The 15,327-nt window shown below is 35.0% G+C and overlaps 1 protein-coding gene across 5 annotated transcripts in view; it reads left to right on the forward strand.

Annotated features, from left to right (window-relative positions):
* KAT14 (lysine acetyltransferase 14) overlaps positions 1-15,327 on the forward strand; it is a 115,260-nt gene that overhangs the window by 25,453 nt on the left and 74,480 nt on the right. For 3 of the 5 annotated variants that reach the window (XM_039326136.1, XM_039326135.1, XM_039326137.1), the window contains 2 exons: positions 3,558-3,679; positions 7,464-7,645. In XM_039326136.1, the coding sequence (XP_039182070.1) occupies positions 3,558-3,679; positions 7,464-7,645 (304 nt within the window). Of the gene's footprint in view, positions 1-2,182; positions 2,963-3,557; positions 3,680-7,463; positions 7,646-15,327 lie in introns of those variants that run through there. The other 2 variants (XM_039326139.1, XM_039326138.1) reach the window with 2 other exon arrangements.

Consider the following 15,327-nt stretch of genomic DNA (forward strand, 5'->3'; position numbering starts at 1 on the left):
TTCTGAGCATGATTTGCAATAGAGGCTATACATATTGGGTCTCCATGCCCTTCAAATAATCCTTTTCAAATAGAATCTGAAGTGCTGCAGGGTCCAATTTTTAAAATTAGTCTTTGTAGCACAAAGACCAGTATTGCTATGGAACTGAAAATTAATGTCAAATGTTACAACAGACTCATGATCTTATAAAATTTGGACTGAGAAAGGTATTACAAATTAACACAGAAACAATCCTTATGAGCTATGGCATAGTTGTGTTAAATGTATGAGGTGGCCCAAAAAATCATTTACAGGTAATCCTCGACTTATGACCGGTTGCTTAGTGACCACTCAAATGTACGACTGGATCCATAGTTCTGATGATTAGCCTCCTTCCCTGTGGTCATGTGATTGTGTTTCATGATGGTTTTGCTGAAAATTGGCACCTCATGTTTTTGGCAAAACTGCCCTACCCCAAAATGGATTCGCTTAACAACCATGGCGTTTGCTTAACAACCACTGTAAAAAATAGTGTAAAATCAGGTCAGTCACATAACCAACCTGCTTTAGGACTGTTACAATTTATAATCGTAATGGGCAGGCTGTATTACAATTATTATTTGAGGACTACCTGCTATATTCTCATATATTCCCTGTCCAGCAATTGTTCAAAGAATGAAACCATGTAGTAAGAGCAAGCTAATTTTTAAATCTTTATTCAAATCCAATGTTTCCATTTTTTTTTATTGTGGTTTAATTATAAATGTATCTTACTATTTTATTAAAAAAAGACAGCCACACAAAAGACAAGAAATACAGGAAAAGGAGGGCATAATAATGTTGAATCTCTTTTAAAGTGTGGTTCTCTGGATTGGATATTGTAATCCAAGTGCAGCATAACCAGTTATTATCATCTGATATGAATGCAATGCTTCTGAAAATGCAGCCCAAGATTTCATTGATCATTTTAGCTGTTGTATAGCAATGAATTGCTCATGTTCAACAGTGGCCTAATAGTATCCCTAGATCCTGATCATCTATTAGTACAGATCTTTTTTTTTTAATTTTATTAGATAACAAAAAAAGAAAAAGTTTAAAAACATTGAACATGGTAAATCAGACTTGACCAACATCTCAGTTCATTCCTATTCATAATTAATTAAACTCTATACAATAACATCACTCTAAACTCAATCTTAACTTATCTCATCACAGTGACCTCCAAATTTTTTCCCCCACCATTTATAAAATTTATTCCATATTTGGTAGAAATCCATAACATCCTGATTTTTAAGTCTTTTAGTTAACGTATCTAATTCTGCGCAATGCATAATTTTATAAATTAAAATTTCCTCACTAGGTACAGCTGTATTTTTCCAGTTCTGAGCGAATACTATTCTTGCCGTTGTTAGTACAGATCTTTTCAACCTTTTCACCCATTGTACCACTTTTACGATATGGCAATATCCGAGAACCACCAGTCCCCTAGCAAGATGTCAAAAACTTGATGACCAAAAAAACAGAGAAAAAAATGATAAAGTACAGGTAGTCCTCAACTTACAACAGTTCAGAAGTTACAATGGCAATGAAAAAAGTGTCCCCCAAGCCACAGCTGAGCAAGACGCCTGCCCACCCGGCGGCACTCTTCCTCCTGTCCGAGGTTTTTATTGTGAGCATTACTATTGAGGATTGACAGCAGGGGTAGGGTGGGGGTTGTTTGGTTTTTATTCCCCCTGTCTGCTGGGTGGTTGCAGCAGGTTTTGGTCACTTTACATGACCCTGGGACACTGGCCATTATAAATATGAATCAGTTGCCAAGCATCTGAATGTAAATCACAAGACCCTGGAGATGCTGCAACATTCCAGCTTATCGGCGCTTCTTCTGGGCTCAGCAGAAGCATCAGGATCAGTGCTGCTTTCCAGCTGATTGGTGCTTCTTCAGGGCTCAGCAGAAGCACCAGGATCAGCGCCGAGCTCCAGCTGGAATCTGGCGCTTCCGCTGAGCCCTGACAGCCTCAAGGAAGCGCCGATCAGCTGGAAAGCAGCACTGATCCTGGTGCTTCCGCTGAGCCCTGATAGCCCTGCAGCTCCAGCCATCTCTCGCTCAGGCTTGTGTAGTGCTGCCACCAGTTCAGCTCATTCCCCTCCCCCGCTACCACTTTTCTAGGATGGTCGCGTACCACCTGCCAGGTGCCAATGTACCACAGGTGGTACCCGTACCACTGGTTGAAAAGCTCTGTACTAGTATTCCTAAATTTATTTTGTTGCGCCAGGCCAAATCTTCCCAATCCTATAGCTATGTATTAAACTTTTTCTAGCTGAATGAAAGTTCTTACATTTGTCATTTTTCAACATCAGCCTTTTGTATTTGGGCTATTTTGAAGGTAATTTGAATTATGATTAATTTCTAAAGTTATTAGCCAGTCCCACTGGCTTAGTAGCATCTGAAAATGTAATAAGCTTTCCTTCCATTTTCTCCTCTAAGTGTCTTATTAAAATGTTTAATAGCATTGAGCTGAGAATTGAGTCCCAGAATACCCCATTTTATATTTTCTCCCAGAATAATTTAAATCCATTTATGAACATTCTGTGGATGTATCTGTCAACCAACAAATCCATTTGACTGTACAAGTAGTCCTGAACGTACGACCACAATTGAGTTCAAAATTTCTGTTGTTAAGTGAGTTTTGCTCTACTTTACAACCTTCCTTGCCACAATTGTTAAGTGAATCACTGCAGTTATTAAATTGGTAACATGGTTGTTGAATGAATCATACTTCCCTGTTCATTTTGCTTGTCAGAAGGTCACAAAAGATGATCACCTGATCCCAGGACATTGCAACAACATGCCAGTTGCCAAGAGTCCGAATTTGGAGCATGTTACCATAGGAGTCCTGAAAAATGGTCATAAATCAGTGCCATTGTAACTTCCAGTGTCTTTTTTTACTTCGAACAGTTACTAAACGAACTGTTGTAAGTCAAGGTACCATTTAACTCATATTTATCTTCTCCAAATATCACAAGAGATCTTAACAAATACCTTATTGCACGGGTGTCAAACTCATCACGTGATGTGTCGTGATGTATCACGACTTTATTTGCATTGCCGGAGCTGGGTTGGGTGCAGCCTCTGTAGAATGCAACCGGCACATGGGCCGGCAGTTTGACACCCCTGCCTTTTGCATCCATACTATTTCTCTTTCCTTTTGCAATATTGGGAGTCTGCTGTTGTTGGGGGTTGGGTTTTTTTGGGGGGGGCACCTCACCCACCCTCCCGGAATTTTCAAAGATTATAGTAATTGCAAGATCACTGGCAATGGGTGAAAGAAGGGACAAAGTCAGGAATGTGTTTATCATGATACCTAGAAATACTTCTGAGCTTTTGGAAGATGAACGTTTGGGTTTTCTGTGGCTTGAGATATTATTAAATTGGAAAATTGAACATAAAATTGCATCAGTAATTCATCTCTGGAAATTTTTAAGTTTTATGATACCAAGTTTAGAAGATTTAGAATGTTTTTATACATAAGGACTTAAATTTTAAAGTGTTAATATTAGCATTTCTGTTTGTAAAATAGGTTGTCATGCTGGCTATGTATAATCTGTCTCTAGAAGGAATTGGTCGCCAAGGTTATTTCCGATGGAAAGAAGACATTTGTGCTTTTATTGAAAAACACTGGAGTTATCTACTAGGAAACAGGTAATTATTACAAATATATTGTATACAAGTAGTATGATAATTTAAATACTCAATGTTAATGTGGAAAATAGTTTCAGTAATATTATTTTTAATTTTGGGGAGAGAGAAAGGACACAAGCTTCAGAACTTGCAAAGCATATAAAAAAACTTTGTAAAGCATAATCTTAAAGTCATTCTTTTTTTTTACAAATATGTTGTGTCAAGTAGTTGAAATGTTAACCAAATACGATTCAAGGAAATCTCTAGTATACCAAAATCCTAGTAAAATAAAATGCTCTGATATTTTCATAGTTATAAATTGCCTGCTTATAGTTGCTATACTTTCAATTATTGTAGCTTTCTTCAATATATGGTACATGAAATATCGCTGAATTGGCTCTCAATTCAGTGGACTTAACATAGAATGGATTAATATTCTGCAACAGGAAAATTGACATAATGTATTTATGCAAATTGTCACAGGACTACTGTCCAATTTAATCAGTTTGTTCATATTTGACACCTGTGTCCTAATTAGTTAGCGTATAAGATGACTGGGCGTATAAGACGACCCCCGACTTTTGATAAGATTTTCCGGGTTTAGAAAGTCGTCTTATACACCGGAAAATACGGTACAATATTGAATTTCTGTTTATAGATGAGCACAATAGGAGCTCCATTCCTTTGCTGCTAGAAAGTGAGTGTTGCCCACCACTGCTTCCCTAATGCTTCCTGAACTCAGCTGGTATTTTTTTTCCTATATATTTTATTGATTTTTTAAAACATAAATCACTTAATAGTTGGTAAACAGTGTGTTTGCTGGGTTTACATTTGTAAAGAAAAATCATTAACAATTGGTTTCTATAATCTATAATCCACATAGTACATTTAGTTGATTTCCCCTTTTCCCCAAAATGTCTTCTTTGCAAACCTTGAAATAATATAGTTCTTATTATTTTGATAAAATATATTTAATCTTTAAATATTCCATTTAATGTGCCTAGTCATCTAATCCTTTAGGTCTTATTCAAAACATTTTTTTCTTTTTTATACATTATAATTTCCCTAAATTCAGACACATTTAATTATCTAAAACATTTCCTTCATCTAGGCCATTTCAGCAGTATTATATTACTTATATCAAGAAATAAAATAAAAGGGGGGGAAAGCATACAGTATTATTTAAGGAATTCATCTCTCTTAGAATGACATATGTATTCAGAATCTTTTCTGTTTCTTTAACCATATTCAAACAAATGTTTCTTTTTTAAATATTCTCTCTGGTAGATCCCATCATCTATTTTCTTAATTTTCACTTTGATCTTTTTCCTTTGACCAGTATCTTTCTTAATCAATGTGATTTGCTGAATCAAAAAGTTTTTCCATATATTCATGACTGCTGCTATAGGTATAAGAAGTAAATCGAATGTTTTCTTTTTTTTGTAGATGTAATGTCCTTAATTTATATAGCTTACTGTTTTCTACTATTTAATTGCTTTTCCTGAAACAGAATAAAGTGATAGGCGATGTAGAAAAATGGGATTTTTGTATGCTTTGTCCTGTTAGTGTTTATTTCTGTAAAAAAAAAATAGGGCTGGCCATTAGGGGGCAGATTGGTTTTAAATTCAGAGAACAGCTACCCATATATTCCGGCGTTTAAGACAATTGGGCGTATAAGACGACCCCTGACTTTTGAGAAGATTTTCAGGGTTTAGAAAGCCGTCTTATACGCCGGAAAATACGGTAATTAAACTAAGTGAGTTTATACTGCATTGTATTTTAAAAACCACAAAGCACATCCCATTATGGGTGAATGAATTTTTTTAAAACAGCAAAGCAATTTTTTGGTTGGAGAATCTATGTGGAGTATGGTGTTCACTTTTTTGTTTATTTAAAATATTAAATGATGAATTTTTATTATTTGAAAAATTGCAGTACAGGTGCCATTGATCAAAAGTGTTGAATAGCAGTATGTTGAATTAAAATACGTTTTGATGTCTAGATATGAATAGCAACTAGAAATTTTCCAGAATTCCTTCTAGAGAATTAAACAATTTTTAATAAGCCTATAATAATAATTTAGGAGTAGTTGTTAAAATAAAAAAATTGCAGGTGGTCGTCACTTAACATCTATACTACTTAGACATCATTCAAAGTTATGAAAGCATTGAAAAAGTAACTTTACAACTAGTCCTTGTACTTATGATGGTCACAGTGTCCCATAGTCATATGATTGCCATTTGCACTCTTCTCAGCTAACTTCCAACAAGTAAAGTCAGTGGAACATTAAAATTTTATTTCATGGCCATGCAATGTGTTGCTTAAAGACTGTGAGTGATTTGCTTAATAACTGCAAAAGTAGGTTTGTGGCAGTCATGTGATATTTCACTTAACTGGATTAGTGACAGAATTGCACATTTCAATTGTGGCTGTTAAGTGAGAACTACCTCTAGATATTAAAAAGCATATAGAAACAGAAATAAGGATCTGGACATCCATTTTAGCATGCATATGTTATATTTTAATAGATTTAAAATTGGAAAGTTCAGGAAAACCTTTTTACTATCTTTTGGATTCCTGTGTGTTTTTTAAAGAAGAAATCGGTGAATTCATCTAATAATTGACATGTTAAAAATACTATGCTTTACCATATGAGTTAACTTCACAGACTAATTTTGATCTGAAGGACTCAATGCCAGACACTTATGAACTGGAGGACAACAGAAATGTCTATTACAGATTGACATTGGTTAATGATTGTAATTGGGATTAGAATTTCTGTTGTTAATCAGTGCAGTCATAAAGTGTGATCTCACATGACTGCATTGCTTAGTGATGGCAAACCCTGCAGTCCCTGCTGCTGTCATTAAGCAGGGAATGCTCACAATTTCTTGCTGGTTGCTAATAAGCCAAATCAATGAGGAAGCTGGCAGGAAGTTGCAAGTCCAAGGCAGCCAGCCACAAGCATGCTTGTGGACGAGTAAGAGGCTGCTGCATTGCAGTGTATGGCAGGACCAGGGGTAGCTGCTACCAGGTGAGGGAGGATGTGCAGGGGGCTGCCACTAGACGAGGATGTTATGAGCACACACGTTGTTAGAGAATTTAAATTTCTCTGTTGGTGAAAATAAATCAGAAGCTCTCACAGTTGACTACATTTAGCTGATTCAAAATAACTTCTTTATATTTATATCAAAATATTTACAATACCATACATTCTTCTTTACAGCAACATAGCTCAATGAAGACTTCTTATAGAGACAAACCTGAGACTGAAAATTCAGCTTCTAACTCAATACCCTTTTGCACAGACTCAGTAGCACTTTCTTCACATTGGCTGACTGAGTTACCACATGACTCTTCCTGCTCATGAATATTCCAACAGATGTGCTATGGAGTACAAGATCCCTGGAATCTTGTACCCATTGTAGCCAGATTGCTCAGGAGAAAAAGCCGCAAGGGTGCAAGCAACTCACAAAAGCAACTTGCAAACTTCCATTCACGCTTCCACATTGACTTTGTGGGAAGCCAGCAGGGGAGGTAGCAAATGGTTGCCAAGCACTCAGATTGCAGTCACGTGACTACGGGGATCCTGGGGCAATTGGAACTTTGAGGAGCGGTTGTGAATACCACTTGTTTAGCACCATCATGACTTTGAATAGCCGCTGAATGGTTATTAAACAAGGATATTGAATAATGCTTGTAGTTTATAAAGCTTTTGTGTTATTAGATGTTGGTATAAATGTTATATTAAGGTGTTATTTAAAAATCATAATGCTAAACTCCTTAATCCTTTCTAATTGTTTAGAAAGAAGACATCTACATGGTGGAGCACTGTTGCTGGTTGCCTTTCTGTGGGAAGCCCTCTGTATTTTCGCTCAGGGGCTCAGGAATTTGGAGAACCAGGATGGTGGAAACTTGTTCACAATAGGCCACCTATGATGAAGCCTGAAGGAGAGAAACTTTCTGTTTCTTCCCTAAAAGCAAAAGGTAGGGCTCTATAAACTATATATAAATCAGTGTATTTCAAGATTCAAGCTAAGCCTAGGTTCATAGGCATTTTGGGGAGTGGAAAGGGAATGTGTGCAAGCTTTGAAAATTTAATTGAGAGTAAATTTTATGTATCACAATATAAAGGTACAAAATACAGATAGTCCTCAACTTACAACAGTTCATTCAAAGTTATAACGGCACTGAAAAAGGTAACTTATGACTGCTTTTCATGCTTATGACCATTGCAGCATTCTTATGGTCATGTGATCAAAATTCAGATGCTTGGGCTTCCGGTTCCGGTTCGCGGCGTCACTAGTCGCACGGGGAGACTTCTCTCCTCGTCAACTAGGTTTCCCTCCGTCAGTGGACCCTTATATAGGTCCAAAGTCGCCCTGGAGGGTGCGACTTCCGTCAAGGAGACTGCTGTCCGGCTGCGGAGGAGCGGCGGCTCCAGCTGTCCGGATGAATCGCCGAGGGCCGACGGAGAAGAAGATCGGCCAGTAAAATGGCCGATCGCCCAGCCGCTTCAGACTGTAAGTCAGACAACATCTAAGCTTTGAGTGCCCCCGTGGTGAATCTGGGTGAGAATATTTTCTTGTTTCTCTCTCTTTTCTGCCTTTTTTTGTTTGTGTACCTGTAAGAGCTTTTGGAATTATTTCCCTGGCTTGGAAAGGCGGCTTCTGCTTTTTTGGGGAAGAAAGGCATTTTATAAACACTGAAAGACTATATTTTACTTTTATTTGGACACTAAAAAGGAAAAAAAAGAAGGAAAAGGTTTTCTCTCTCCTCTCTTTTTAAGAATTCTACTATTTCTTTTATATATATATATATATATATATATATATATATATATATATATATATATATATATATAATACTTTAATATATCATCTACTTTAGTAGATGAAAATTTGGTAATCCAGATAAAGGATCAGAAATATATATACCCATATTAAAAAAAATTTACAATGAGTTAATAAAATTGGATTCAGAAACAGAGTTAGTAAAAGATTGTATGATTAAATGGGCCCAGAATATTTAGGAACCAATTTCATTGGATTTATGGGAGGTAATTTGGACCAGAAATGTTAAATTTACGCAGGCCCAAACTTTGAGGGAAAATTTTTATAAAATGTTTTATAGATGGCATCTGGATCCTAAAAAGTTGTCCTGTATGTACCCAAACCTGCAACCTAAATGTTGGAGATGTGGTTGTTTGGATGCAACCTATTTTCATGTTTGGTGGACTTGTAAAGATATTAAAGCCTTCTGGATTATGATTTGGTGGAACATTCAAAAGGTTTTTAAAAAGAAGATTAAGTTTACTCCCCAACTGTTTCTTTTGGGCATTTTTGTGGATTTTAATGTTAAAGAAACTATTTTAATGTTGAATTTAATAACAGCAGCAAGATTATTGGTGGGTCAATATTGGAAGAAGGATTTAGAAGAATGGGTATTTAAGGTTTCTAATTTAGCAGAAATGGCTAAAATTTGAGCTTATTTAAAGGGCCATTCACAAGAGAGATATTTTAATGTATGGAGAAGATGGATAGAATATGTTCAAAAGAAGTATGGAACTACAAAGTTTCATTTATTTTATGAGTAATGAATTTGTTTATAAATTTATGATAAAGTTTGAAGAAAGTTAAGGGTTAATATGATTTTGTTCATTGTATAATTAGTAAACTTAAATAGATTATGTTTAATATGTTTGTATAATCCTGTACTTTGTTCTGGGAAGTCGGGGGGGAAGGGGGTGGGGGAAGGGGGGTGGATGGGTCGAAGTTTAAGTAGTTAAGATAAAGTAGAAATAGTTTTACTGTATATAATATTAATGTTTCAATTTGGAGAGAGGAATTGCTCGGGCATTTCCCCTGGACCGCATCCGAAGCGAGAAGGTAGAAGAAGGTGAGAAGCAACTAGGAAGGCTGAGGAGAGGTGGAGAGTGAGGAAGAGGAAGAAGAGGGAAAGAGGCAAGTTGGTTGGGGGTGGATGCGGTTTGGGGGGAAATGGGTGGGCAATACCGAAAGTGGTGTGTATCAATTTGTTTTATTTTTTATCTGAAGTATTTTTAAGATTGTAATGTATTGTAAAATTGAAAATGAAAACTTTTATAAAAAAAAAGACAGAAAAAAGGAACTGATTTTTGGAAAAGACATTCTTAACTCACTGAGGGCATCTAGTGGCGAAAATTTAATACTGCAACTTTTGTTTATTTTTCTATTGAATTTCAAAACACTAAAGAAGCTGCGCACCTGTGAAGCTGTGGGGGTGGATGTTTTTGCATTAAATAAAGCCTCTACAAAAAAGAAAAAGAGATTTTCTTTTAAACATTAGTATTAAAATGGAGAAACCTCAGATGCAACTGAACTGTGCACTTATATTGGAAAAGATTTATGAGGCTACAGCAGAAATATGTGCTACATTCAAAAACTACTTTAGAATTAAGATCCAGAGACTCTACTACATTTGTTCAAACTGATGTCCAGGTTACAACTGACTATGGCATAAATCAAAATGTACCAGAAGAGGCATTTACAGAGATAGAAGTGGAATTTATTTCATCTGACAATCCTTTCTTCAGCAACTTAGAGAACCAGAAGAAGCAAAGACCAAGATCTCAAAATACAAAGCAACTACGCTGCAAGGAGAACAGAAAAAGACGTTTACTTCAGAAGAAGGGATTTATATTTTCTCAGAGATTACTACAAGCAGCAAGAATAGATCTATTGGTAGAAAGGGAAAAAAGACTACTGCAGAGGAAGGGTTGAAAGCGAAGCGCTTTTATGGAAGCCTGTGTGGCATAGAAAGAAACCCAGAATTAGACTGAAAAAGAAATTCAAAAATGTTTAATGGAGTAAAAGGCAATGCTGATTTTATGAATTGTTTTAAGGGTAACGATCTAGAGTTAGAAGTAAGAAAAATGCAATTATATACATGTCTGTTTAAACTAGTAAGTATTTAAATTGATTAGGTGATTTTTGTGTATAATAATATGATCTGATAAGGTATGATAATTAATTGGATGGAATGTGAAGTTTCTGTAATGAATTGAAAGGAACTAATGTTTAACATTTTTTTCTTTCTTTCTCTTAATTAAGTTAGTTATAATTATATATACATATGTGTTTAAATTAGTTAGATTTTTTTTTTTTGTTCTATGGAAATCTGTTTGGATAAAAGAACCTTGGCTTTATGGATTGTATTAAGGATAAAAGTATATAATTATATATATTAAAAATAAAAGTAAAAATATGACTCTTGGGAATATCCATACTATTAAAACAATGATCACCAAGAGAATGCTTTAAGAGGATAAAATTTAATTAATCAACCAAGCTTTCATCAAAATACATTTGACATCGTCAGAGTATGTATTTTGACGAAAGCTTGGTTGATTAATTAAATTTTATCCTCTTAAAGCATTCTCTTGGTGATCATTGTTTTAATAGTATAAGTATGTATGTATGTTCTGGAATTGAAAAAAATGTTCAGTCATGAGAATGTAATTTTGAAGTGCTTAAATTGATGAGGTGATTTTTTTTAATAATAATATGATCTGATAAGGTATGATGGAATTAAGGTTTAACATCGTTTTTTTTAATTAAGTTAGTTATTGGAAGAAGAAATGAATGAGATTGGTGATAAGAAGAGGGCTGAGAGGGACTTCCGGTGGTTAGCGTCGATGATGGCGGCTACATTGTAGCCGTCCTCCTGGGATGGCGTCAGAACCGCGGAGCACAGCGGATACCAGCTGTCCCGCGGCTCGAAATCCCCCTCCCGGGCGAAGGGAGGGGGTAGAGAATCACACGAATAGAGGTAGAGTCTCTTGAACCCCCCAGGGATTTTTTTGGGGGGGGGTGAAAGAGAGCTCCCTCGGAGTTCATGTTGCCTCCGCCTCCCAACTGTTTTTGTTTCTTCGGAAACAAAGTGAAACGCCGCTACCATCTCCGCGCTTAAAGGGATCGGGTGAGTGAATTTTAAAGCGGACAGAGCTGGATAAAGGATTAAACTTATTGAGTTTTATTTGCTTTTTAGTTTATGTTGATCTTTTTTTTTTTTTTTTGTTCTTTGCTGGTGTGGAGAGTGAAAGTAAAATGGCGATTTGAAAGTGCTTTTTTTTTTCCCCTTTCTTTTCCGGAAAGAAGCGAGTTAAATGGAATGTAATGGATTATATAGTTCTTTCTTTTTAAACTTTCTAAACTTTTTTTTTGAAAGTGGTTCTGTGGTTTTGAAATCTCTTTTGAACTCTCCTTTGTTTTTTTTTTTTAATTTTTGAGGGAAGAAAGAGGGTACTTTTAAAAAATGGAATGGATTTTTTTTATTTAATTATTTTTCTTTTCCCCTTTTTCCCTTTTCCTTTTTTTAACTCTTTTCTTTTTATTATAATGATCTCCTTTTGAAGGATTTTTTGAATTTTTTTGGAGTTAATCTCTCTTTTTCTTTTGCTTAATTTTTGTAATTTTTAAGAAGGAGTAAAGATTTTTTTTTAAGATGGCTCCAAAACGTCCAGTAATTCCTACAGCTCCTAAGGTGGTTTCTTCTTCGGTGTTATCATCAGCGCAACAACTTAAACTAATAGTTTCACCCTCTTCCTTGGTACAGCCAATAATTGTGAAGGATTTGCAAGATATGATGGGAAATGTTATATCTCAAATTAGGGGAGAAATGAAAGAGATTTTAGAGGAAAACAATAAGATTTTGAGGCAAGAGATAGTTTTGGCTCTAAAAGAAGTTGCCTCTGTTCTTGAAAAGCTGAACTCTCGTGTAGAAGAGGTAGAAGAAAAAGTGGAATTGATGGAGGGAAAATTTGAAAGTATGGAAAAAGAAATGGAAAATGAGATTCTTATGCTTCAATATAGACAAATGGAATATGCCTTAAGAATCAGAGGCTTGGGAGAGACTGTGCAAGGAGACCTGAGAGAGATGGTTGCAAAGGACTTTGCTGTGATTTTGAATAAAGAAAAAGAGGAAATACTTAGTGAAATTGAAAAATCATTTAGAATTAATTCTGTGGTGGCAGCGCAAAAGAATTTGTCAAGAGATGTGGTAATTTACTTTGGGAAAAGATCCCTGCGCAACGAAATTATACAAGCTTTTTATAAGAAGAGGTTTCAAATTGCTTCACAAGATGTTATAATTTTAAAGGAGATCCCATCTAAAATTTTAAGAAGAAGAAAGAAGTTTGCTTTTTTAGCAGATGAACTTAAAAAGAGACGAATTTTGTTCAGATGGGATGTTCCGATTGGAATGGTGGTGAGTTACCTGGGGATATGTTATAGACTTAATACTGTTTCTAAAGCAAAAGACTTTTATACTTCGGTCCTGGGGGTATGTTCATCGCCATCTATTAAGTTTAAAGCTTTGGAAGAAAAGAAGGTGGAATTGCAGTCTGAAGAGCCTATACTTATGAAAATTGGAAATCTCAGTTTGAGGGGCCTCAACAAGTTGAGATGGAGGAGCAGAGGATAACCTGTGCAACATATAACTGTAAAGAAAAGGAGCAACAGAAGAAGGTTAAGGAAGCCTCACAATTATTGGTTTCTGAATCTGCGGGAGAAATAGGATTTATAATTTTTTTGGAGCAACCTTTAAGGGTAGAATTGCAGTCTGAAGAGCCTATATTAATGAAAAATGGGAAATCTCAGTTTGAGGGGCCTCAACAAGTCGAGATGAAGGAGCAGAGGACAACTCGTGCAACATATAATCGTAAAGAAAAAGAGCAACAGAAGAAGGAGTTTAAGGAAACCTCACAACTATTGGTTCCTGAGTCTGTGGGAGAAGCAGGATTTATAAACTTTTGGGAGCTACCTTTAAGGGCAGATTTCAAAGCACTTCTTTCGAGGTTTATGGATAAGAGAGACTGACAAGGAATGTGTTTACCGTGGAAGGAATTGGTTATTGGAGAGAAGATTATGGAGATCGAATGAAAATTCTAGATAAGAAGTTTAAGTTTAAGTATTTAGTTTAAGTATTCAAAAGAGATCTGAGTCTGTGGGAGAAGCAAGATTTACAAACTTTTTGGAGTTACTTTTAAGGGCAGTTTTTAAAGTACTTCTTTTGAGGTTTATGGACAAGAGAGACTGATAAGGAATGTGTTTATTGTGGATGGAATTTGTTATTGGTAAAGATTTAAATGTGTATAAGGGAATTTTAATGTTTTAAGTAATCTTTAAATTTGTATTTTGGAGGGAGTTTATAAAGAATGATGGATAATAATATAAGTATGATGTGAAAAGGTTCAGAGTATATTATAATGTGTTTAATGATTGGGTTCTTTTTTTTTTATTATTATTATTATTATTATTATTTAAGAGAAGATAACTTGTTTAATTAAATGTATCTAGATTTGTTTAGGATTTATATGTCTTTTAAGGTTTTTTTTGATAGGAGAGAAGATTATGGAGATCGAATGAAAATCTTAGTTAAGAAGTTTAAATTTAAGTATTTAGTTTAAGTATTCAAAAGAGTATTTAGTTTTAATGGTATAATGAATGTTTATATGTTTATTGTTGTGTTTTAGGATAAAGAAAGAGGGAGAGATTAGATTTTATATTGTAGGTATAGATATTCAAAGAAAGTAATGTTTGAATTTGTGCTTTGGAGGGAGTTTATATAGAATGATGGATAATAATATAAGTATGACACTATAAAATGTTTAGAGTATATTATATCGTGTTTAATGATTGTAATTATTATTTTTTAGAGAAGATAACCTATTCAATTTAATGTATTTAGATTTGTTTAGGATTTATATGTGTTTCAAGTTTTTTTCTTTTTCTGAAAAATTTTAATTAAGCCTGTACTCAGCTCTGGGAAGGTTGGGGGAGGGTTTGGGAGGTGTGGGAGGGTATGGGAGGGTGGGGGGTTTTGGGGAAGGGATTTGTTTTGTAAAATTTAAAAAACTTTCAATAAAAAAAAGAAGAGGGCTGAGAGAGATTAAGAATTTCAATATACTTGGTAGAGATACTTGAAGTGATAATTAAAACAGGTTGAGTAGTCGAAATTTAAGCTAGAAATCGAATATATTAAATCTATTATGTAATTTGTGAGAAATAGATAGATGATAGTGAATGTATTAAGTTGAGCTGTTTATGTATGTTTTTTACCTTGAAATGTTTGTTTACCCAAATACCACAGTGTGTCTTAAGTACTTTTTATTAAAATTAAAAAACCAATAAAATATATTTAAAAAAAAATTCAGATGCTTGGCAACTGGTTCATATTTATGACAGTTGCAGTGTCCCAGAATCATGTGATCACCTTTTGCAACTTTATACAAGCAAAGTCAGTGGGGAAGCCAGGTTCACTTCATAGCTGTGTTACTAATTCAACAATTGCAATGACTCACTTAACAACTATGGCAAGAAAAAATGTAAAATTGAGCAACTTAACAATTGCCTTGCTTAGCAACAGAAATTTTGATCTCAATAGTGGTTGTAAGTTGAAGACTATCTGTACAGAATAATAGGGTTGGAAGGGACCTTGGAGTCTTCTAGTCCAACCCTCCACTCAGTCAGGAGACCCTATATCATTTGGGAAATGGTTGTCCAATCGCTTTTAAAAACTTCCAGTGATGGAGTATCTACAACTTCTGGAGGTAAGCCATTCCACTAATGAATTGTTCTGGCTGACAGGAAATTTCTCCTTAATAATTAATTAATAGTTGGATATCTGTC

This window comes from Crotalus tigris, unplaced genomic scaffold (assembly GCF_016545835.1).
Source record: "Crotalus tigris isolate CLP2741 ecotype Arizona unplaced genomic scaffold, ASM1654583v1 scf7180000024339.11422700, whole genome shotgun sequence".
Classification (NCBI taxonomy): domain Eukaryota; kingdom Metazoa; phylum Chordata; class Lepidosauria; order Squamata; family Viperidae; genus Crotalus; species Crotalus tigris.